Source organism: Oncorhynchus keta, chromosome 15 (genome assembly GCF_023373465.1).
Source record: "Oncorhynchus keta strain PuntledgeMale-10-30-2019 chromosome 15, Oket_V2, whole genome shotgun sequence".
Taxonomy (NCBI): Eukaryota; Metazoa; Chordata; class Actinopteri; order Salmoniformes; family Salmonidae; genus Oncorhynchus; species Oncorhynchus keta.
In genome coordinates this window covers 13084868-13107641 of record NC_068435.1, presented here as the reverse complement: position 1 = coordinate 13107641, position 22774 = coordinate 13084868, and the positions used below count along the sequence as shown (strand labels likewise).

Here is a 22774-nt window from a genome sequence, read left to right as displayed (position 1 = left end):
ACCAGTTCTGAAACCAGATTGCATAGTGGAGAAGTTGTGGTGAGATTCGAAATGGTCGGTAATCTGTTTGTTGACTTGGTTTTCGAAGACCTTAGAAAGGCAGGGTAGGATAGATATAGGTCTGTAGCAGTTTGGGTCAAGAGTGGCCCCCCCTTTGAAGAGGTGCTGAGAGAGTGACAGTGTACCTTCTAGCCATACTCCCAAGTACTTGTATGAGGTGACTACCTCAAGCTCTTAACCCTCAGAGGTAGTAATCACACCTGTGGGGAGAGGGGCATTCTTCTTACCAAACCACATTACCTTTGTTTTGGAGGTGTTCAGAGCAAGGTTAAGGGTAGAGAAATCTTGTTGGACACTAAGAAAGCTTTGTTGTAGAGCATTTAACACAACATCCAGGGAGGGGCCAGCTGAGTATAAGACTATCATCTGCATATAAATGGATAAGAAAGCTTCCTACAGCCTGAGCTATGTTGTTGATATAAATTGAGAAGAGTGTGGGGCCTAGGATCGAGCCTTGGGGTACTCCCTTGGTGACAGGCAGTGGCTGAGACAGCAGATTTTCTGACTTTAAACACTACACTCTTTGAGAGAGGTAGTTAGCAAACCAGGCCAAAGACCCCTCAGAGACACCAATATTACTTAGCCTGCCCACAAGAATGGAATGCTCTACCGTATCAAAAGCATTGGTCAAGTCAATAAAAATAGCAGCACAACATTGCTTAGAATCAAGGGCAATGGTGACATCATTGAGGACCTTTAAGGTTGCAGTGACACATCCATAACCTGAGCAGAAACCAGATTGCATACCAGAAAGAATACTATAGACATCAAGAAAGCCAGTCAGTTGATTATTGACAAGTTTTACATTTAAGCTAAGGTAAGCCTACATAAAACACAGGCCTTAAAATCCTCTATGGGAAAAATGAATGGTGGAAAATTGATTGGACCCATTTACCTGTTTGACCGCTAGGTTTTATGGGTAGTATGAGTCAAACTGTGTTCCTCTTACAATATTCTCTGGAATAATATACAGAGGTCAACAAATCAGGAAGGGTGTTACATTACTACAGCAACATGCTCTAGACACTCACCCTGTCTATTCATTTCTCAATTTAACTGCCAACAATACAGTTTCGAGAGAAATAGATTATGCAGTACTAAAACTTGAAGACACTCCAGAGAACTCTGAAGTGCAGGACATGTCCGTTTTTATTCTTCCGCCCCTTGTGCTATAAAGCGCCAGTGAGTCCATTGTGCGGAGTGATCTGACGCAGACTACACCCATGCACTGCCTGATTACATTGGCTTTCTTTACTGCCCGAGCCAAGACGTGTGTGAACGTTGAAGTGGGGGTACAATTAGAGACACTCAATTGATCCGTAAGCAGCGCAAAATCGGCTGTAATTGTCTTATCTCATAAACTACACTTTGGAGTTCATAGGGAGCTGTAGATTTCAACATGTCTTGGCAAAGCTACGTGGATAACCTGATGGCGGATGGCAGTTGTCAGGATTCCGCCATTGTTGGCTATACGGACGCCAAATACGTTTGGGCAGCACATGCCGGTGGTACTTTTAACAACATAACGGTAAGAAATGAAATGAGAAACAAATAACAAATGTGAATCAGAATTAATGCTGGCAGGGATAATCACAGCCTCGCCGAACCTAGTTTAGCTAAAGAGTTCGCTTGCTAGCTAACTCCACCGTCCATTCCGTTTGACCAGCAAGCTAGTAACGTTAGCATGTTAGCTTGCTATTGCTAACGTCATATGTACAATGCGACTTGGCCAATAATATTAGGCTAAAACTGTTGTGGACTTATCCTGGCTGCTAACAATGTCCAGCTAGCTAGGTACGGTTAGCTAGGTACGTTTAGCTAGCTGCCCAGAATTAGCCTACCTTGCGGGCATGCTTGCTAGACATTTTTTTTACATGTTATTTTTTATAAATCTCACCTTTTTATATAACTAGGCAAGTCAGTTAAGAACAAATTATTATTTACAATGACGGCCTACACCGGCCAAACCCAGACGACGCTGGGCCAATTGTGCGCCGCCCTATAGGACTCTCAATCACGGCCGGTTGTGATACAGCCAGGATTCGAACCAGGTTCTGTAGTGACGCTTCTAGTACTGCGTAGCAGTGCCCCCCCCCCGTTAACGTTACATCCAATGAATGAGTGTTGTGGTCTAAAGTTAACGTCAGATACCATAGTTGAGTTAGCCAACTAGCTAATGTGGCTAGCTACCTACACTTGCCAAAGCGTCACTAGCTAACGGCCTAATCTGTTTATTCTATACGGGTGTGCTAGCTAGTTATTACGGCATGTTACCCAATGTTTCCATTTGGAGAACCAAGACAATTGATACATTTCGACATTGTTATGGCTAGTTAACTAAGTAAATGTGCAAGGTAGTTTATATTAACTAGTTGAAGAAAGGGGGCTTAAGCGTTTTGCTCAAGTCAGGACCTAACTTGCCTTGTTGCTTCCCAAGATGGCGGCTCTCCCATGCCATCCACAATGGGTGAGCTTACCAACTATACTGATCAAAAATGTAAACTGAACAATTTCTAAGATTTTACTGAGTTACAGTTCATATAAGGACATCAGTCAATTGAAATAAACCCAATAGTCCCTAATCTATGGATTTCACAAGACTGGGAATACAGATGCTGTATGTATGTTGGTCACAGACACTTTAAAAAAAGGCAAGGGCGTGGCAAAAAAAAATCACATCAGAATTTGGTGTGGTCACCATTTGCCTCATGCAGTGCAACACATCTCCTTTGTATTGAGTTGATCAGGCTGTTGATTGTGGCGGGTGGAATGTTTTCCCGCTCTTCGATGGCCGTGCAAAGTTGCGGGATATGGCGAAAACTGGAACACGTTGTCGTTCACCGCGATCAAGAGCATCCCAAACATGCTCACGAGGTGGATGAGTGGGCCTCAGGATCTGGTCTCATTCAATTCTTGGGCAACAGCTCTGGTGGACATTCCTGCAGTCAGCATGCCAATTGCACGCTCCCTGAATCTGGAATTCTGTTGTGAAAAAACGGCACATTTTAGTGGCCTTATTGTCCCAGCACAAGGTGCTGCTGTTTATTCAGCTTCTTGATATGCCACCTCGGGTGGATTGATTATCGTGGCAAAGGAAAATCTTCACTAACAGGGACGTGAACAAATTGTACAATTTGTGATATTTTTGTGCCTTTTGTGATTAAATTTCTGTTGTGTTTTTGTACAATGTAGTTAGTTTAGTTTGTAGACAAGTGTAGCGAGCCAGCTCCACTAATGCATTTTGAATTTAGACTAAGTGCTGTACTACTTATTCATTATTCCCAGTGGATTTTTTTTTTTTTTATAAAAAAATGAGAACAGGGTCAGGGTAGTCGCACCCACCAAAAAAAAAAAACGTTTGACAGAAATTGAGATTGAAACGTGTCAGCTTTCAAAAAATATTGAAAATATCACCTATGCATTACGAAAACTTTCGTTGACGTCTTTTTGGTAGATACCATCCCTCTTGCCATACCATACATACCCTCTTGACAAAATATGACATAAATCCAGATGTGCACCCCATTCCAGATGCTTTTAGTAGTGCTGCCATTTATAAATGTTACATGTCCACTTTTTAATCTGCATTAACTTTGTGAGTGCACTTTAACTGTGTTTCAGCCTCAAGAAATTGATGTTCTCATTGGAAAGGACAGGGCTAGCTTCTTCACCAACGGCATGACCTTGGGTTCGAAGAAGTGCTCGGTCATCAGAGACAGCCTCCATGTTGAAGGGGACTGGACAATGGACATCAGGACAAAGAGTCAAGGAGGAGAGCCAACATACAACGTCACTGTAGGCAAAGCTGGAAAAGGTAAAGGGTGACTACTTTTAGTGGTAAACAAAACATTTCAGTGATTGTGACGTTATAGCCCCAGATCCATCCTACAAGTTTGCGTTTAGACAGACAGACGAATTCTGATCTTTTCCCCACTATTTGATCTTTTGACCAATCACATCTGATCTTTTCAGATCAGAGCTGATCTAATTGGTCAAAAGACCAATTAATGAAAAAAGATCAGAGTAGGGCTGCCCTTCTAACACAGCCTAACATACTCAAGTTTTGCCTTCTAGTCAATGCAAGTGTCTTGTGGATTGGTGGTGATTCGTTCTAGTGCTCTGTTCTCATATTAGTACATCAGCTTTTTTACTATGAAACAGAATACAGCACAACATATATCGGTGTTCTGAGCATGTCAATTGCAAAGGGAAATATCAACATGTACAATTTAAGCTAGGACATCGCTGTGACTTTGGGATAGAAATTGAAGAGAACTTGGGCCTCCCGAGTGGTCTAAGGCACTGCATTGTAGTACTAGCTGTGCCACTAGAGATTCTGGTTTTGCGTCCAGGCTCTGTCGCAGCCGGCCATGACCGGGAGACCCATGGGGCGGCGCACAATTGGCCCAGCATCGTCCAGATTAGGGGAGGGTTTGGCCGGCAGGGATGTCCTTGTCCCATCGCGCACTAGCGACTCCTGTGGTGGGCCGGGCGCAGTGCACGCTGACAAGGTCGCCAGGTGTACGGTGTTTCCTCTGACCCATTGGTGCGGGTGGTTTCCGGGTTAAGCGGGCATTGTGTAAAGAATCAGTGCGGCTTCGTTGGGTTGTGTTTTGGGGGACGCACGGCTCACGACCTTCGCCTCTCCCAAGTCCGTACGGGAGTTGCAGCGATGGCACAAGACTGTAACTACCAATTGGAAATTGGGGAGAAAAGGGGAGGTAAAAAATCTAAATCAAAGAGAACTTGTTGAATTTCATCACATGGGCAAGATGTCCATTGAGGTAAAGTACATAGATGTCACTTATGAAGAGCCATGCTTTGTATGAGAGAAATGAAGCATAATTCACAAGCAGTCTCATTCAAGTTAGTGTATTGAAATGGCAGAAGTGAAGAAACAAGAAGTCAAGGTTTGCCTACTCTTAAGTCCATCTGCCTTTGTGGTCCTTACTGACGTCTGTCATTTGAGTCTAATCAACAACTTTGTGGGTCTTTACCTTTTTTCAGCTTCTTCTTGCCTCTTAACTATTGGGTGCTTGTCAACCTCACTAACATTTTAGATGCATGCTGTCTGTTTAACATTATTTCTAGCCCTCTATATCATCTCCCTGGACAGTAGCCTACAACGTCTCAACATTTTGGGGCAGGCAAAACGGTTCTGTAGCCTACATTTTTGATTAACTGGCAGTCCATGGACTTCCATTTAAGGCAATGTCAAATACTCCACCACTAATACAGGGCACTACGCTGACATATTTTTCCAATGAGCACGTGTGTTGCCTATTTTGAAAATGTAGGACCGCACAAAGAATTTTAGGAGCAGAGTGAAAAAGGTGATAAAGCTAGAATTCTTCATTTTTCTTGGCAAACTGGTGCTCCTAAATTTAAAATTCCTGGCTGCACAGCAAAATATGTATATGCAAGTAAAGTGGTCGGCACTGTAGAGCCCTGTAATAACCCTGAGTTAGATTCCAGTGTAGAAGTAGCTTTAAAAACATAGCTCACACATCCCCCAATTCTGTACACACCTTGTGTTGGTCACATTCAAATCTTTTGACGTTCTAGTCATTTAGCCGACGCTCTTATCCAGAGTAACTTACAGTAGTGAGTGCATACTGTTTTGTGCCGGCCCCATGCATGACATTGATGAGTGTTATCCTCGTGAAAAAAAAATATTCTACAACCGTAGTTAGCTGTGTTGTCAGTGGTCAAGACACCTACAAAGGTTTTGGGGGTATTTCCCTCCAAGCATGCTCTTCCCTGCAACTAGGGCTGGAAATTACCAGGGACCTCACCGATACATTTATTGCGATTGTCACAATTCTGTATGTATTGCGACTTTATATTGTAATTGCGTTTTGACGTTCCAAACATATTGCTCACCATATGTCTGTTGCAGAGGGACAAGAGAGACGTGGGAAGTTTTGATCTGTCATGTTAATAAAAGTGCAGAAAACAAATTGACTCCCTATTTCAAAAGAAGATGGAAAACAAAATATGATGGGGAAAATTCTTATTTTTTTTCATGCAGGTACAGCCAATTAGTGCAAAAATAATATTGTGAAGTTGTCAAAGCAATACGATCAAAAAATGTCCCGATATGGAACTATCGATTTTAAAATAAATAAAAATTACCCTCATCACTACCTGTAACACACGCAAGCCATAACTTTAACTTCTGTTATGCCGACTGTACAGAGTTTCCCCTAGTTTTTTTTCTTCAGCGGTGGTAGCTGTTCCCATAAACTTCCAGACATTGTGTCAGCAGAAATATATATATATATATATATATTTTTTTTATTATTAATTTAAAAAATTCCAGCGGTAGCAACAATTCAACGGCGGGCCACCTCTGCAAAATGAATATAGGGGAAACACTTCCATAGGCTCACTAACCTTCTTTTCCTCACTTGACTGTCTTTCCCATTGACCGCTCTAAACTTCCCCTTTCCTTTCTTCTCTTTCAGTCTTGGTTCTTGTAATGGGCAAAGAAGGGGTCCATGGAGGTGGATTGAATAAGAAGGCATACTCAATGGCAAAATACTTGAGGGATTCAGGGTTCTAGTGTCACCAAGCTTGCTTAGTTAAAATTGAGGGACAAAAAGAAGAGAAAATAAAATATTGCTGTTAAGATTTCTCCTGCAAGCAGTCAAATGTCGTGGAAACTTTAATAGCAATGGAGAGTAATGGTGGCGGTAAGGTCCTATGTCACCTTTATCCCCACTTTTAGCGGGGGAAAAATACTTTCTTGTCAATTTGTCATTTTTCCTTTTGTTTCCTTGTGTGCTCCAGCATTGGTTTTAGTCATGGGAAAAGAAGGGGTCCATGGCGGACAGCTCAACAAGAAAGCATATACTATGACTGAGTACCTGAGGAAGTCTGGATATTAAGGCAGCCTGTCTACCCACCTAGCAGTTCCCTCTGGCTCCCCCTCATTGTGTTGACAGTACTTCCCGGATTAGTTAGCAGATGCATTTCTCTCCCAGTTCCATTTTCATGTACACCCTTTTATATTTTTTTTCATGTTAATTCATTTTTTTTGTTGTTTTTTTTGCTGCTATCTCCCTGTTCGTTCTCACAGTATTAACACTACAGTATGTTCTCAACTCTATTTCTGACACTACAATAACAAATTGTGGATGTTTATTTACCAAAACACATGTGCAAAGAATTGAATGATAATGTAATAAAGTGTATACCAAATTTGGACTTGGCTTGTAAAAACAAACGATGAGGAATCACACTGAATGGCTGTGTCATTCAATGGTGCAGATAGTTTTGGGTGGGACAATGCCTTATGAGCATACTGAAGAGATAACCGGCTGGTATTGTTTTCCTTTTCTGCGGGTGGTTTCCATGTCAGGATTTGAAAGTTGCATGCATATCTTTTAGCAGGGTTGAGGTTAATACCATTTTCTTTCCAGACAATTCAGAATGTTAACTGAATTTCAGTGTAATTCCTGAATTGAAATGGAATTGTCCCTAACCCTGTCTTTAACCATACAGAGCTGAACTCTCCTTGCCCTTCACAAAACTTTTATATTCCCGCAAAATGTTATTTTTATTCAGGCGTCAATTTTTTGCTTTGTCATTGGATACTACATAAATCCAGAATAATCCTCTATACATACACCTTAAAACCCCTGAGTCAGACATTTCTTTTGCATTGTCTTCCATCAAATGCTTTTGCTGTTGTAACTTGAATGTGGTCTTACACGTCATTGTGGTGTTGGAATATTGTAATGGCAGATCAAATCAGTATTGCTGAGGATTTTTGTTGATAGAAATTCCTCCCATGAACCCCCACGACATCTTGAAGTCTCCATGGACATTCCATCTGCCAGCTCCTGTATTTCACGCTGCCGTTTTGTGCAGCGTATCGTCCAGACTCCCTACATAACCATGTTTTGTCAAGTTGGCAAGTTATATTTTCCATAGGACCAATTGTTATGTCACAGTTAGGGGATTTTTCAGAATGGCTTCAAGTCATTGTGAAGGATGACTGTTGTCCTCTGTTTGACTGTAATCATTAGACTATACTTCAGATGACTGTAAAACACACTGCTTCTTATGATGACTTTTAAAACACGAATTGATTTGCTGATAATTTGTTGTTAACAGATAATTGCAGTCTCATTTGACACCTGTGGTAACCAGAGTATTCTCACTGAATGCATTTGACTGTAAACCCAAGCTCTGAATTTATCGCCTAGTGCTCTACTTATCATCATGTGTATCAGCAACTGTCATAGCACGGTACTTAACAGTAAATTTAAAAATAAAAAAAATATGAAAAAAAAAGTGATAGTGTGTACACTAAATTTAAAAAATGGTGTTGGTTGGAATAAGAACACTTGTCTTGTGAAAACTTTATAAGAAAAACTGTGTATCCTGTGCCATAACACAGATCTGGTCTGTTGCTACTTTGAGTTTGATTATTATTCTTTTTTAAACTGCTGCCCAAGCAAGAACTAACTTCAATGGCATTTTCCTTCGGGATATTTTGGCATCAACCGATACACTCCAGGCTTTGTGGACTATGTACAGACCAAAAAATACATTTTTCCCTTATGCATTTGGATTCAAAATTATGAAATGTGCATTTTCAAAATTTGGGGAAAATGCTATAAATTTATAAATCACCTTTTTGTTTACAGACAGATCAAATAAAAGCTATTCCAACCAGAACTGTAACCCTGTGTGTTCTTGGTTTATTAACTGATTTCAATTATGTAGTTATTTGATTAAACTGATCTTAATGGTAAAAATGCTGCAACATTACAGTAGGAGATGTGGGAAAACGTGTTGGACAACCCTACTATATATGTCATTTTTAGACAGGCAGCCCAATTCTGATCTTTCTCCGCTAATTGATATTTACCAATAATTGGGCAAAAGATCAGAATTAGGCTGCTTGTGTAAACGCAGCCATAGTTAGCGGTTTCCTGCTCAGACGTTGCATGCATCAACCAATGTGAGCGTTCCTCTGCTCAGGCTTTGCTGACTCCTTACCAATCTTACAATTCCTGGATAGGTATTTTACTCTGCTAGAGCTGCCACGCTCAACTGTAAGTTTTGTTATTATGAAGTGGAAACGTCTCGTAGCAACAGCTGCTAAGTTGTAGGCCACACAAGCTAAAAGAACGGGATCGTCCTCGGTTGCAACACTCACTGCCGAGTTCCAAACTGCCTCTGGAAGCAATGTCAGCACAAGAGCTGTTAGTCGGCAGCTTCTTGAAATGGGTTTCCGTGGCCGAGCTGCCGCACACAAGCGTAAGACCACCATGCACAATGCCATGCGTCTGCTGGAGTGGTGTGAAGCTCACCGCCAGTGGACCCTGGCGCTGTGGAAATTAGCTCTGTTCCGGCCATTTATGAGGTGTTCTCCCCTCAGCAGCCTTCTGTGCACTCGACCACGGTTTCCCAAACTAGATGCTGTGTTTACATTGGCAGTCAAATTCGGATATTTTCCACTTATTGGTCATTTTGACCAATCCGATCAGCGCTTTTGACAATAGTTGGGCTGCCTGTGTAAACACAGCGTGAGAGGATTTTATCGTATAATGCTGCTTTTATTTAAAAAAGTGGGTAGGTTGTATATAATCCACTTGATTTTTTTCCCCAGAGTTCCCAGTTGTCTTGTAAGTACAATATACACTATATGGGCAATCTCGTGCCTGATGGCACAGTCGATAACGTGGCAGCAACCATTGGTTTATGCATGCAAAGTTTGAGCAGGGGAACATGATCGCTGCTTACACCTGTCAATCTCTGCATATAGTGGGCGCATTTCTCTGTCTAGACATTGCAGATGAATGCCAGAGGTATACTACAAGGCAGGATTATGGAGGTAGCCAGCTAACTTGTCTAAATATTCTCTTAACTTTTTATTTTGTAGAAATAAACTTGGGTCTAATTCAATTTAACAAATGAAAATACACTTTGTTTAGCTTTTTTTTACAGTGCCTTCATAAAATTCTCAGGACCCATTGACTTTTCACATTGTTACGTTACAGCCTTATTCTAAAATGGATTAAATAAAACACTTCCCTTATCAATCTGCACACAAAACCCCATAATGACAAAGCAAATTCTTTTTTAAATTGTGGCATTTTTTAAATTGTATTATTATAAAAGAAATACCTTATTTACATAAGTATTCAGACCCTTTGCTATGAGACTCAAAATTGAGCTCAGGTGCATCCTGTGTCCATTGATCATCCTTGAGATGTTTCTACAACTTTATTGGAGTCCACCTGTGGTAAATTCAATGGATTGGACATGATTTGGAAAGGTACAAACCTGTCTATATAAGGTCCAACAGTTGACAGTGAATGTCAAAGGAATTGTCTGTAGACCTCCGAGACTGGATTGTAATCGAGGCACAGATCTGGGGAAGGGTATCAAAATATTTTCTGCAGCAATGAAGGTCCCCAAGAACACAGTGGCCTCCATCATTCTTAAATGGAAGAAGTTTGGAACCACCAAGACTCTTCCTAGAGCTGGCCACTCGGGACAAACTGAGCAATCAGGGGAGAAGGGCCTCAATCAGGGAGGTGGACAAGAACCCGATGGTCACTCTGACAGCTCCAGAGTTCCTCTGTGGAGATGGGAGAACCTTCCAGAAGGACAACCATCTCTGCAGCACTCTACCAATCAGGCCTTTATTGTAGAGTAGCCAGACAGAAGCCACTCCTCAGTAAAAGGCATATGACAGCCCACTTGGAGTTTGCCAAAAGGCACCTAAAGACTCTCAGGCCATGAGAAACAAGATTCTCTGGTCTGATGAAACCAAGATTGAACTCTTTGGCCTGAATGCCAAGTGTCACGTCTGGATTAAGCCTGGCACCATCCTTACAGTGAAACAGTGTGGTGGCAGCATCATGCTGTGGGGATGTTTTTCAGCAGCAGGGACTGGGAGACTAGTCAGGATCGAGGCAAAGATTAATAGAGAAAAGTACAGAGATCCTTGATGAATACCTGCTTCATACCGCTCAGGACCTCAGACTGGGGCGAAGGTTCACCTTCCAACAGGACAACGACCCTAAGCAAACAGCCAAGACAACGCAGGAGTAGCTTCGGGACTATCGAACATCTCTGGAGAGACCTGAAAATAACTGTGCAGCGACGCTCCCCATCCAACCTGACGAAGCTTGAGAGGATCTGTAGAGAAGAATGTTAGACACTCCCCAAATACAGGTGTGCCACGCTTGTAGCGTCATACCCAGGAAGATTTGAGGGTGTAATTGCTGCCAAAGGTGCTTCAACAAAGTACTGAGTATAGGGTCTGAATGCTTACGTACATGTGATTTTTATATTTTTCCTAAATTTGCACCAAAAACACGTCATGCTTTGTCATTATGGGTATTGTGTGTAGATTGATGAGGTGAAAAATGATTTAATCAATTTTAGAATAAGGCCTTAATGTATCAAAATGTGGAAAAAGTCAAGGGGTCTGAATACTTTCTGAATGCACTGTAAATTATAGCAATCTGGTGCCTGATGGAAAAGTCAATATTGTAGCCAATGACTGAGCAGGGGATCTCGACCAGGGTCTAGGGGTCGATTTGGGACCATTGTCTTCAAAAGGTGACCATAAACAGATGGTGTGTAGAAATTTGGTGTTTAGGTGTGTAGAAATTTGGTGTTTAGGTGTGTAGAAATTTGGTGTTTAGGTGTGTAGAAATTTGGTGGTTAGGTGTGTAGAAATTTGGTGTTTAGGTGTGTAGAAATTTGGTGTTTAGGTGTGTAGAAATTTGGTGTTTAGGTGTGTAGAAATTTGGTGGTTAGTTGGGTAGAAACTTGGTGGGTTGGTGGGTAGAGAATTGGTGGCTTGTTGGGTATAGACTTCGTGGTAGGTGGGTTGCCTACTGTACTTTGCAGATACTATGGAGTGTAGACCATTGAAGAGTGGACTAGATATGAGGGTGCAGAGTGGTTGTGTAATTTACCAGCCTTGTGAAGTGTGGACCAGTAGGAATGAGGGAGGAGGTTGCTGGACAGATGCAGTTCAGGGCCAACATGGCATACTTGAATTCCTCCTCACACACTACATGATCTGGGGAAACGGAGAAGAACAAGATTTGATGACGTTGTAAAAAGAGTTACAGAGATGAGACAACCACGTGTCCATCCAAACTTTTTATGTAAGTAAAGTACATGTCAGATAAAAAAAAATATCACGACAGGCCTGATGTAAAATTTGTCTGTAAACATTTTCAAATGGCGACAAAACAAAATACGCTAGACAAGGTGATAACTTTTGGGTAAAATTCAATATGCAGGAAATGGCGATGAAACCGCGTTAATGCGCAAATATTGATATAATAACTGTCGTATTGAAGTAAACGCGATATGTTGTGGCAAAATGTGCACTATGTCATCACCCTTAGCTGGAAAGAAGCATCAATCTCATCACCGTGCACATTCACCATCCTGTTAATTTCATCATGTTATTTAATCTGCAGCCGAATACACTGCATGCTTTCCAGAGTCATAGTGGGAGGACCACACAACATATCATCACGACCCCAAATTTACTCTGATATCATGGTTATTATTGTAACGACCCTGGGTTTATAAGCGCGGAAATCGACTCTGCCGCTTGAGCATGCTTCTGCGGCACAGTCGATAGTGCGCCGGACCTCGGGCTAGAAGGTCAAGGGTTCGAGACCTGCTCCCTGCTGTTTCGACATTGTATACAATGTTTTTCCATAAAGTATTTTCCACCGCAATATCTCGTATAATTAAATGTACAGACAAAAAGATCCCATCATGTCTATCGCATTTTGGTTTTGTCGACATTTGGAAAGTTTACCGATAAATGTGCTGTTCCCATCAGGCCGGCAACATGCACTTTAATCGCATGAAAAGGTTGTTTGGAAACCTGGTTACAGGAAAATATTCTAAGCGTACACGTCAATCAACCAAATACGACTAATTGATCACAGCTGCATATCATCACAGTTGCGTTCAATTTGGACGCAATGTTCAGATAGAAATGTAGGCTGTAATGTAGAATAGACATATGTCTCTCATGTAGAATACGGAATCAGGTCAGCTCAGAACAATACATTTCTGTCTGCATCGTTCTGAATGTCGCACCCTCGTGAAGGTGACGTGGGTCAATTGATTAGAGACACCTGTGAGTGGGAGGTCTGAAGTCTAATTGGTCGGTAATCATATTCAGCTTCTGGCGGCAGTGAGTGAAGGAAACTCTTTCAGCACACTGATGTGGTGGTCTTGTGTGTTTGTGAAACGCGATTTTAGTCCGATGGCATTGAAGGCAAAAGGGGAGCGTCTCTCTTTAATATGTTTAGGGCTAGTTGTGGTAGTATTGAACTCCTTTGGTCAGTGCGCTGCAGTAACACAAACAAGATCGTCAAAATCCTCCATTGTCCTGGGACCCCATTTGAATGGGGATCTTAACAATGGTAAAGAGGAGCAGTCTACAGGTGCTGTGCGATTTGGAAGGCTTATACTTGGACGTAATGTCAAACCAAGAAATGCGAGTTTTTCTGGTGATGAACATACTGTCTCCAAAGTCCGAGTTTCCAATGTTTCACTGGATGATGCTGACTACCAGTCTGACATGGGTATGTATTGTCTCTAACTTGCTTTTTGTTATGCTAATTTTGTTTCCATTTGTAGGTATGTTTTGACTTAACAACAATTAGTTGCACCTTCCAGTGTAAATGGAAGTATTTGGTCGAACTATGCTGTTAGGGACTCTTAGTCCTGTGAATGGCTTTAGTAGTATTGCCCTACAACCTAGGTTAATGGACTACCATTGGTGTAGTTAAAAACCTAAGTGTTCTTCTACTTTAAAGGTTGGGAACCTAAGCAGCTGGGAGGACACGTTTATGGCACAATTAGGCCAAGTAGTCCAGTGGTGCAAAGTCTCTTGCAGATGGAACCAAGTGTAGAATGTGTTGGCGACTCCATGAAACTAAAGTTCCATGACACAGGCTCTACACCAGGCTCTCTCTTTTCTGTGGACCGAGGCAAGTAAATCCAGCTGTTATCCTGGTATTTAAGTCATTTGAAAGCTGTACAAGTTAAATGTCATTTGTTGTGTTACTGGTTAACAAATTTCCTTTCTCTTGTTACAATGTTTTGCAGGAAATAAGTCTCCCCTGCCTCTGTCACAGTTGCCCACAAACTGTGGTCATTCCATCAGCACCACTCACCAGGATTGGATTTTTATTGCAATCTATAAAGGCTGTTATGTCACACTGGAGGTTGGAAGTCATTCAAATTGTTCCTGTTTTATTGTGAATTTTAACACTTTCCAAGGTTAACTTTAAATTTAATCTTGCAGGATGGTAATTATGTTCTGCCTATGCGTTGGTGTGGATTGCCAATTAAAATGTCCTGCCCTGCCAAAACCTTTAAACCCAACCCTCCTACTGTTTCCTGCTACCCTGAGGGCATGGTGGTGAAAATGGAAGGGGGCACCTCTGCCAAGGATCTCAGGGTCAAGTGTAAGTCATTTACATAAGTCTCAATCCTTGTGCATTCTCTCAAGAGGAACATGTGCTAGTTGGATAAGTACATTTGTGACTGTATTCTTTAATTTTGACTCTTCCACTCTTCCAGTCAAAGGACACTGGCAGCCGTTGATGAGAGTTTCATCCCATTGTGGCTACAGTGTGGTAGCTCATCTAGAAGCTGTGACCATTTCTGCTCATTATGAACCCTGTGTGGAACTTAAGGTCTGAATTGTCAGTTATGTTAATATTGTCCTTGCTGGTTTTGAAGGATGTGGGTGGGAATCAATGATTTGATTCTAATGTTAATTTCTTTATTACAGGATGGGATGTTCACCCTTGAACTTGCTGGCGAGGGGGAGTTTAAAGTGTCCTGTCCTAGTCCTGTTGACCAGTCTTTCCCTCGCCCCAATTACCCCCAAACCCCTGTGTTTCCGGTTCCTCCCACCATTGCTCTTCAACCAAGTCCAATGTTTCCTCCTCAGCCTACTTCACCCCCTAAACCCCAGGCTCCACTGCATCCTTACTACACAAAGCCTGCTGAGAAGCCAAAACCTGCTACTCTGCCTCCTGGGATCCCTCAGTATTACTTTTCCTTCTACCCTCTGCCTGCAACTCCTCCCCCTGCTACCAAAGTTCCTCAGGGCCATGAACAACATCCTGACTACCGACATCCCAAGCCTGTAACTAGCTCTCCACCTAAAGACCCCCAGCCTCCTTGGTATTCAGAGTCCTTCTACCCTCGGCCAGCTGAGCCAGTTACTCGTATGCCTGGCGAACTTCCCCCTGCAACAGAAGCTCCAAATGACAAGGTGTACTATCCTTACGACCGATATCCTTATGACCCTCAGCCAGCCAAGCCTGTAACTCGTCCTCCTGTGATTCAAAGGCCTGCTACTGAAAAGCCAACATCTCCACTGCATCCTTACTACACACAACCTGCGACTCTGCCTCCTGGGAACCCTCAGTATTACTTTTCCTTCTACCCTCTGCCTGCAACTCCTCCCCCTGCTACCAAAGTTCCTCAGGGCCATGAACAACATCCTGACTACCGACATCCCAAACCTGTAACTGGTTCTCCCGCTGAAGACTACCAAATTCCTTGGGAGTTTTTTGACCGTCAACCAGCCAAGCCTGTGACGCGTACTCCTGTGACTGTACCTACACCTGCCATACTTCCCCCTGCTACTGAAAAGCCAACATCTCCACTGCGTCCTTATTACCCGAAACCTGCTACTCTGCCTCCTGGGAACTCTCAGTATTACTTTTCATTCTACCCTCTGCCTCCTAAGCCTGTAACTCCTCCCCCTCAAGTGTCTACTCCTGCTACCAAAGCTCCTCAGGGCCATGTGCAGCATCCTTACTACCCACATCCTCTCTATCCACCACATCCCAAGCCTGTAACTGGCTCTCCCCCTAAAGACTCCCAAATTCCTTGGGATTCCTTTGACCCTCAACCATTTAAGCCTGCTATGTATCCTGTGACTCAGAAGCCTACACCTGCCATGCTTCCCCCTGCTACTGAAAAGCCAACAGCTCCACTGCATCCCTACTACCCACATCACTACCAACAGTTCTACCCTGAGCCAGCTAAGCCCATTACAATCCCACTTAGGCCTGCAACTCAAACACCAGAACAAACGCCACTTGTAGTCCATACATGGATACCTGCTCCTCAACAACCAAGTCATCCAAGAACTACTAAAGCACCTCCAACTGTGGCTCCTAGTTCACCTCAGCCAGGTGACTCTTATCCACCACATCCTGGGTATTGTCCTGCAGTCTGCCCTACTGGTTTCTTGACCTGCTGCCCCATGCCCATATCTTTCCATCAACACCACCACAACCATTTTGGCCCTGTAACATCCAAGGATAGTGGTATCATTCCTGCTTACCCTTTCAAACATACATCTGACCTGTTCAATTATGCTTCAGTTTCTGGACCTACCCAAGCCACTACAACTCCACAACCTATAACGGTTCAGACCGTTGCCCCTACTAAAATGACCTTGACTGGTTTCCATGACTACTGGAGTCAGCATGGCATGAGGTTTTCAGCCTCCTTGGCTTCATATGCCCAAGTACCTAGTGATGCCAACAAGCCCTCAGAACCCCAAAGTCCAAAGCAATCACATTTTCAGCCCTACAACCCACAGCAGCCAATGCGCCCATATTTTGAAGCACCTGCCAGTGACTCCAACAAACCTATGGCACAGCAACAACCAATTCAGCCATATCTGCCCCATAACCCACAGCGGCTTATGCATGCATATCCTCTGCCATACAACCCACAAGGTCCAGTACAGCCACATGGCCAAGCACCTGTTTATTCTAACAAGCCCTTGGAACTTAAGCGACCTGCCAGTGATCCAAGTAAACCATCTGAACCTCAGTCGCTGTCTAGTGACCTCAACAAGCCCTTAAAACCCCAACCTTCAAAGTGGCCAAATTATCCTTTCAGACCTCCAATGTGGTATGATCCTGACATGTTCTACGCATCCAAGCCTCTGCTGCAACCACACCACCAAACCCAATTGTCTGAATCTGCAATGCAGATGCATAGCACACTTGAACAACTGAGTCCTCAAGAACATCCACATGGCCTGCTTCAGCCTCCAAGACCAGTCAAGGAACTGGGTGGCTCCCTTCCCAGTAATTCAAAGGGTATCTCTAGCCTTCAGCAGCAAAACCCCTCAGGCCATCAAATGCCTACCCATTACGGCTCATTGCCAATATATTATGCTGGTGCCAAACCATCCTACCCCCAGAAACCTGCAGCCAAGCCTTCTGGTAAACCCTCCAGATCTGAATTTCCAGAGTCATTCGAACACTATTGGAAGCCCATTGTGCCACTGGGGCCTAACGAAGGGTTCCATGTCTCTTACCCGGCCCAGTCCGCAGGAGGTTCTTACCCGGCCCAGTCCGCAGGAGGTTCTTACCCGGCCCAGTCCGCAGGAGGTTCTTACCCGGCCCAGTCCGCAGGAGGTTCTTACCCGGCCCAGTCCGCAGGAGGTTCTTACCCGGCCCAGTCCGCAGGAGGTTCTTACCCGGCCCAGTCCGCAGGAGGTTCTTACCCGGCCCAGTCCGCAGGAGGTTCTTACCCGGCCCAGTCCGCAGGAGGTTCTTACCCGGCCCAGTCCGCAGGAGGTTCTTACCCGGCCCAGTCCGCAGGAGGTTCTTACCCGGCCCAGTCCGCAGGAGGTTCTTACCCGGCCCAGTCCGCAGGAGGTTCTTACCCGGCCGCTAACTAAATGGTAAGTCATTTTGTCCTTCAGTCAACTACGGAGACACGTTAAGTCTGTAATTGAACAGTGGACTTAACATGCATCTGTCTTTTTCAGGATGCGCGACCCTTCTCATCCTTCAGTTAATGGTGCTGATGCTGACCAGAAGCGGTCATGTTTTCCCAATAAAGTAATTAACTAACAAGTGCGTGACATTGTTTCCCTTAATTGCATGTTAAATTTAGGTGTTTTAAGGAATGTTTTAGCCAGGTGTGATTAACACTTGTATTGTAAACCAGAAGGCACAATGTCCACTCCCCCCAGTCAATTTCACCACAAACTTAAATTCTAAAACTGATCATAGTTTAGTAACAATATCAGCCCATGGCTCCGGAAGCTATTTCAGATTACTGCCAGTGTTTCAGCAATGTTCTTCCACTCAAATATGGTGAATGCCTCCCATCTAGTGCTCATATTGAAAAATAGTTAAGCTTTTCATGTGAATGGGTTCAACTGGTTGCATGCTACTGATCTCAATGGAGTTTATTTGCTATTGAATGTGAACCATTACTCACAGTCCATCAATTTCTATCCTGCCTGCCACTTTGGAGTCTACTGCATTTTGCTAGCATCCCACTCAGACTGCACATGCATTTGGTGGCAATACATTGAGGATAATGGGTGACAATGTTGACAATGTTATCACTCATTTGCGCATGTCTAGAGTGAACTACAAATCTTTTCTGCAGTGTTAAGAAATACTGAGGGACTTTTTTTTGGGGGGGGTTTAACACTGCAACAATTGACTTAGTTGAGTTCACACAAGTAGTTGTGTATGGGGTTGTTGTGGCTTGTTCAATACTGGGTTACGTTAAGACCTCAGCCAACAAATACTGTTGACCTGGTTGTCTACAATATTTGCTGGAACAGTGCTAGAAAGTACAATCCTAAAATGAGGCAGCACGGCTTTTGAGTCTCTTATCCAAAGCAACTTACAATTAGTTGGTCGGGGTTAGATGGTGTCTAATGGGCTTAACTGATCCTTTGTAGCTCAGCTGGTAGAGCATGGTGTTGCCGGGACAGTGGGTTCAATTCCTGGCATCACACGTATAGAAACTGTATCCACACATGACAGTCGTTGGCTAAAAACAGGTTTCTGTGCCAATGTACCACACAACCAATTAACAAAGCATACAGACTTTGGGCACTTCAAAATCATGGTTTGGGTTTTCAAAACACTCCATCTCAACAAACATCACACCCTACCTTGTATGCTTACCCAGAATTGAAGGCATGGCTTGACATTCATCAATTGGCCTTGTGATTTGCTAAAGTCAGGGACTTATTTCTGCTGTGATTCCTATTTTCTTTTTACATCAATATATTCAATTAGTGGCGTAAAGTACTTAAGTATTTTGGGGGGGTATCTGTACTTTGTATTTTTGACATTCCTAAAGAACAGTACTTTTCACTCCATACTGTTTCCCTGACACCCAAGACTACTCACATTTTGCATGCTTAGCATGACAGGACAATGGTCTAATTCACCTATCAAGAGGTCATCCCTACTACCTGATCAGGTGGATTATCTAAACACAAATGCCTCATTTGTAAATAGTGAGTTTTGGGGTGTGCCACTAGCTACCCGTAAATTAAAACAAACAAGATGGTGCCGTCTGGCTTAATATAAGGAATTAGAAATTATACCTCTTACTTTTTGATACTTAGTGCCTTTGGATAGTATGCAGACCCCTAGACTTTTCCCACATTTTGTTACATTACAACCTTATTCTAAAATTGATTTAAAAAAAACATTTCCTCAGCAATCTACTCCATACCCCATAATGATAAAAGGTTCTTAAATGTTTGCTAATAAAAAATATAAAACAAAGTATTCAGACCCTTTGCTGTGAGACACAAAATTGAGCTCAGGTGTATCCTGTTTCCATTGAGCATCCTTGATGTTTTTACAACTTGATTGGAGTCCATCTGTGGTAAATTCAATTGATTAGACATTTGGAAAGGCACACCTGTCTATATAAGGTCCCACAGTTGATAGTGTTATGTCAGAACAAAAACCAAGACACGAGGTCGAAGGAATTGACCGTAGAGCTCCAAGACAGGATTGTGTTGAGGCACAGATCTGGGGAAGGGTACCAAAACATTTCTGTAGCATTGAAGGTCCCCAAGAACACAGTTGGCTCCATCATTCTTAAATGGAAGTAGTTTGGAACCACCAAGACTTCCTAGAGCTGGCCCCCCGGACAAACTGATCAATCGGGGGAGAAGGGCCTTGGTCAGGGAGGTGACCAATTCCTGATATTTAATCCCAGTTAAAATTCCCTGTCTTAGGTCAGTTAGGATCACCATTTTATTTTAAGAATGTGAAATGTCAGAATAATAGTAGAGAGTGATTTATTTCAGCTTTTATTACTTTCATCACATTCCCAGTGGGTTAGAAGTTCACATACACTCAATTAGTATTTGGTAGCATTGCCTTTAAATTGTTTAACTTGGGTCAAAAGTTTTGGGTAGCCTTCCACAAGCTTCCCACAATAAGTTGGGTGAATTTTGGCCAATTCCTCCTGACAGAGCTGGTGTAACTGAGTCAGGTTTGTAGGCCTTCTTGCTTGCACACGCTTTTTCAGTTTTGCCCCCAAAAAATTCTTAAGGATTGAGGTCAGAGCTTTGTGATGGCCACTCCAATACCTGGACTTTGTTGTCTTTAAGCCATTTTTGCCACGACTTTGGAAGTATGCTTGGGGTCGTTGTCCATTTGGAAGACCCATTTGCAACCAACCTTTAACTTCCTGACTGATGTCTTGAGATGTTGCTTCAATATATCCACATAATTGTCCTACCTCATGATGCCATCTTTTTGTGAAGTGCACCAGTCCCTTCTGCAGCAAAGCACCCCCAAAACATGTTGCTGCCACCCCCGTGCTTCACGGTTGGGATGGTGTTCTTTGGCTTGCAAGCCTCCCCCATTTTCCTCCAAACATAACGATGGTCATTATGGCCGAACAGTTCTATTTCTGTTTAATCAGACCAGAGGACATTTCTCCAAAAAGTACAAGCTTTGTCCCCAGGTGCAGTTGCAAACCGTGGTCTGGCTTTTTTTATGGCCATTTTGGATTAGTGGCTTCTTCCTTGCTGAGTGGTCTTCATGGTTATGTCAATTATAGGACTCATTTTACTGTGGATGAACACTGCTCAAAAAAATAAAGGGAACACTTAAACAACACAATGTAACTCCAAGTCAATCACACTTCTGTGAAATCAAACTGTCCACTTAGGAAGCAACACTGATTGACAATACATTTCACATGCTGTTGTGCAAATGGAATAGACAACAGGTGGAAATTATAGGCAATTAGCAAGACACCCCCAATAAAGGAGTGGTTCTGCAGGTGGTGACCACAGACCACTTCTCAGTTCCTATGCTTCCTGGCTGATGTTTTGGTCACTTTTGAATGCTGGCCGTGCTTTCACTCTAGTAGTAGCATGAGACGGAGTCTACAACCCACACAAGTGGCTCAGGTAGTGCTGCTCATCCAGGATGAAACATCAATGCGAGCTGTGGCAAGAAGGTTTGCTGTGTCTGTCAGCGTAGTGTCCAGAGCATGGAGGCGCTACCAGGAGACAGGCCAGTACATCAGGAGACGTGGAGGAGGCCGTAGGAGGGCAACAACCCAGCAGCAGGACCGCTACCTCCGTCTTTGTGCAAGGAGGACCTGGAGAAGCACTGCCAGAGCCCTCCAGCAGGCCACAAATGTGCATGTGTCTGCTCAAACGGTTAGAAACAGACTCCATGAGGGTGGTATGAGGGCCCGATGTCCACAGGTGGGAGTTGTGCTTACAGCCCAACATCGTGCAGGACGTTTGGCATTTGCCAGAGAACACCAAGATTGGCAAATTCGCCACTGGCGCCCTGTGCTCTTCACAGATGAAAGCAGGTTCACACTGAGCACACTTGACAGACGTGACAGTCTGGAGTCGCCGTGGAGAAGGTTCGGCTGCCTGCAACATCCTCCAGCATGACCAGTTTGGCAGTGGGTCAGTCATGGTGTCGAGTGGCATTTCTTTGGGGGGCCGCACAGCACTCCATGTGCTCGCCAGAGGTAGCCTAACTGCCATTAGGTACCGAGATGAGATCCTCAGACCCCTTGTGAGACCACATGCTGGTGCGGTTGGCCCTGGGTTCTTCCTAATGCAAGACAATGCTAGACCTCATGTGTCTGGAGTGTGTCAGCAGTTCCTGCAAGAGGAAGGCATTGATGCTATGGACTGGCCCGCCCGTTCCCCAGACCTGAATCCAATTGAGCACATCTGGGACATCATGTCTCGCTCCATCCACCAACGCCACGTTGCACCACAGACTGTCTAGGAGTTGGCAGATGCTTTAGTCCAGGTCTGGGAGGATATCCCTCAGGAGACCATCCGCCACCTCATCAGGAGCATGCCCAGGCGTTGTAGGGAGGTCATACAGGCACGTGGAGGCCACACACACGACTGAGCCTCATTTTGACTTGTTTTAACGACATTACATCAAAGTTGGATCAGCCTGTAGTGTGGTTTTCCTCTTTAATTTTGAGTGTGACTCCAAATCCAGACCTCCATGGGTTGATACATTTGATTTCCATTGATAATTTTTGTGTGATTTTGTTGTCAGCACATTCAACTATGTAAAGAAAAAAGTATTTAATAAGAATATTTAATTCATTCAGATCTAGGATGTGGTATTTTAGTGTTCCCTTTATTTTTTTGAGCAGTGTAGATACTGTGTAGTTTCCTCCAGCATCTTCACAAGGTCCATTGCTGTTGTTCTGGGATTGATTTGCACTTTTCGCACCCAAGTATGTTCATCTCTAGGAGACAGAAGCATCTCTTTCCTGAGCGGTATGACGGCTGCGTGGCCCCATGGTGTTTATACTTGCGTACTATTGTTTTTACAGATGAATGTGGTACCTTCAGGCGTTTGGAAATTTCTCGCAAGGATGA

General features: G+C 43.5%; 2 protein-coding genes across 3 annotated transcripts; both read left to right on the top strand.

Annotated features, from left to right (window-relative positions):
* The first annotated feature begins 1250 nt into the window (after nucleotides 1-1250).
* Nucleotides 1251-8748, top strand: pfn2a (profilin 2a). Of its 2 annotated transcripts, none has more exons than XM_035787614.2 (3): nucleotides 1251-1588; nucleotides 3682-3874; nucleotides 6528-6846. In XM_035787614.2, the coding sequence occupies exons 1-3, from the start codon at nucleotides 1460-1462 to the stop codon at nucleotides 6623-6625; spliced, it is 420 nt and encodes a 139-aa protein (XP_035643507.1). In that variant the 5' UTR covers nucleotides 1251-1459; the 3' UTR covers nucleotides 6626-6846. The 2 variants fall into 2 exon arrangements, with proteins under 2 accessions (XP_035643507.1, XP_035643508.1); XM_035787615.2 differs by lacking the exon at nucleotides 6528-6846 and adding an exon at nucleotides 6853-8748 and having other exon boundaries at nucleotides 1255-1588.
* Nucleotides 8749-13259: 4511 nt separating this feature from the next.
* Nucleotides 13260-17978, top strand: LOC118394427 (uncharacterized). The gene is made up of 7 exons (XM_035787613.2): nucleotides 13260-13655; nucleotides 13890-14063; nucleotides 14182-14300; nucleotides 14381-14543; nucleotides 14659-14774; nucleotides 14873-17803; nucleotides 17891-17978. Exons 1-6 carry the CDS (start codon nucleotides 13292-13294, stop codon nucleotides 17798-17800), a joined length of 3864 nt encoding a protein of 1287 aa, XP_035643506.2. The 5' UTR covers nucleotides 13260-13291; the 3' UTR covers nucleotides 17801-17803; nucleotides 17891-17978.
* The last annotated feature ends 4796 nt before the right edge of the window (nucleotides 17979-22774 follow it).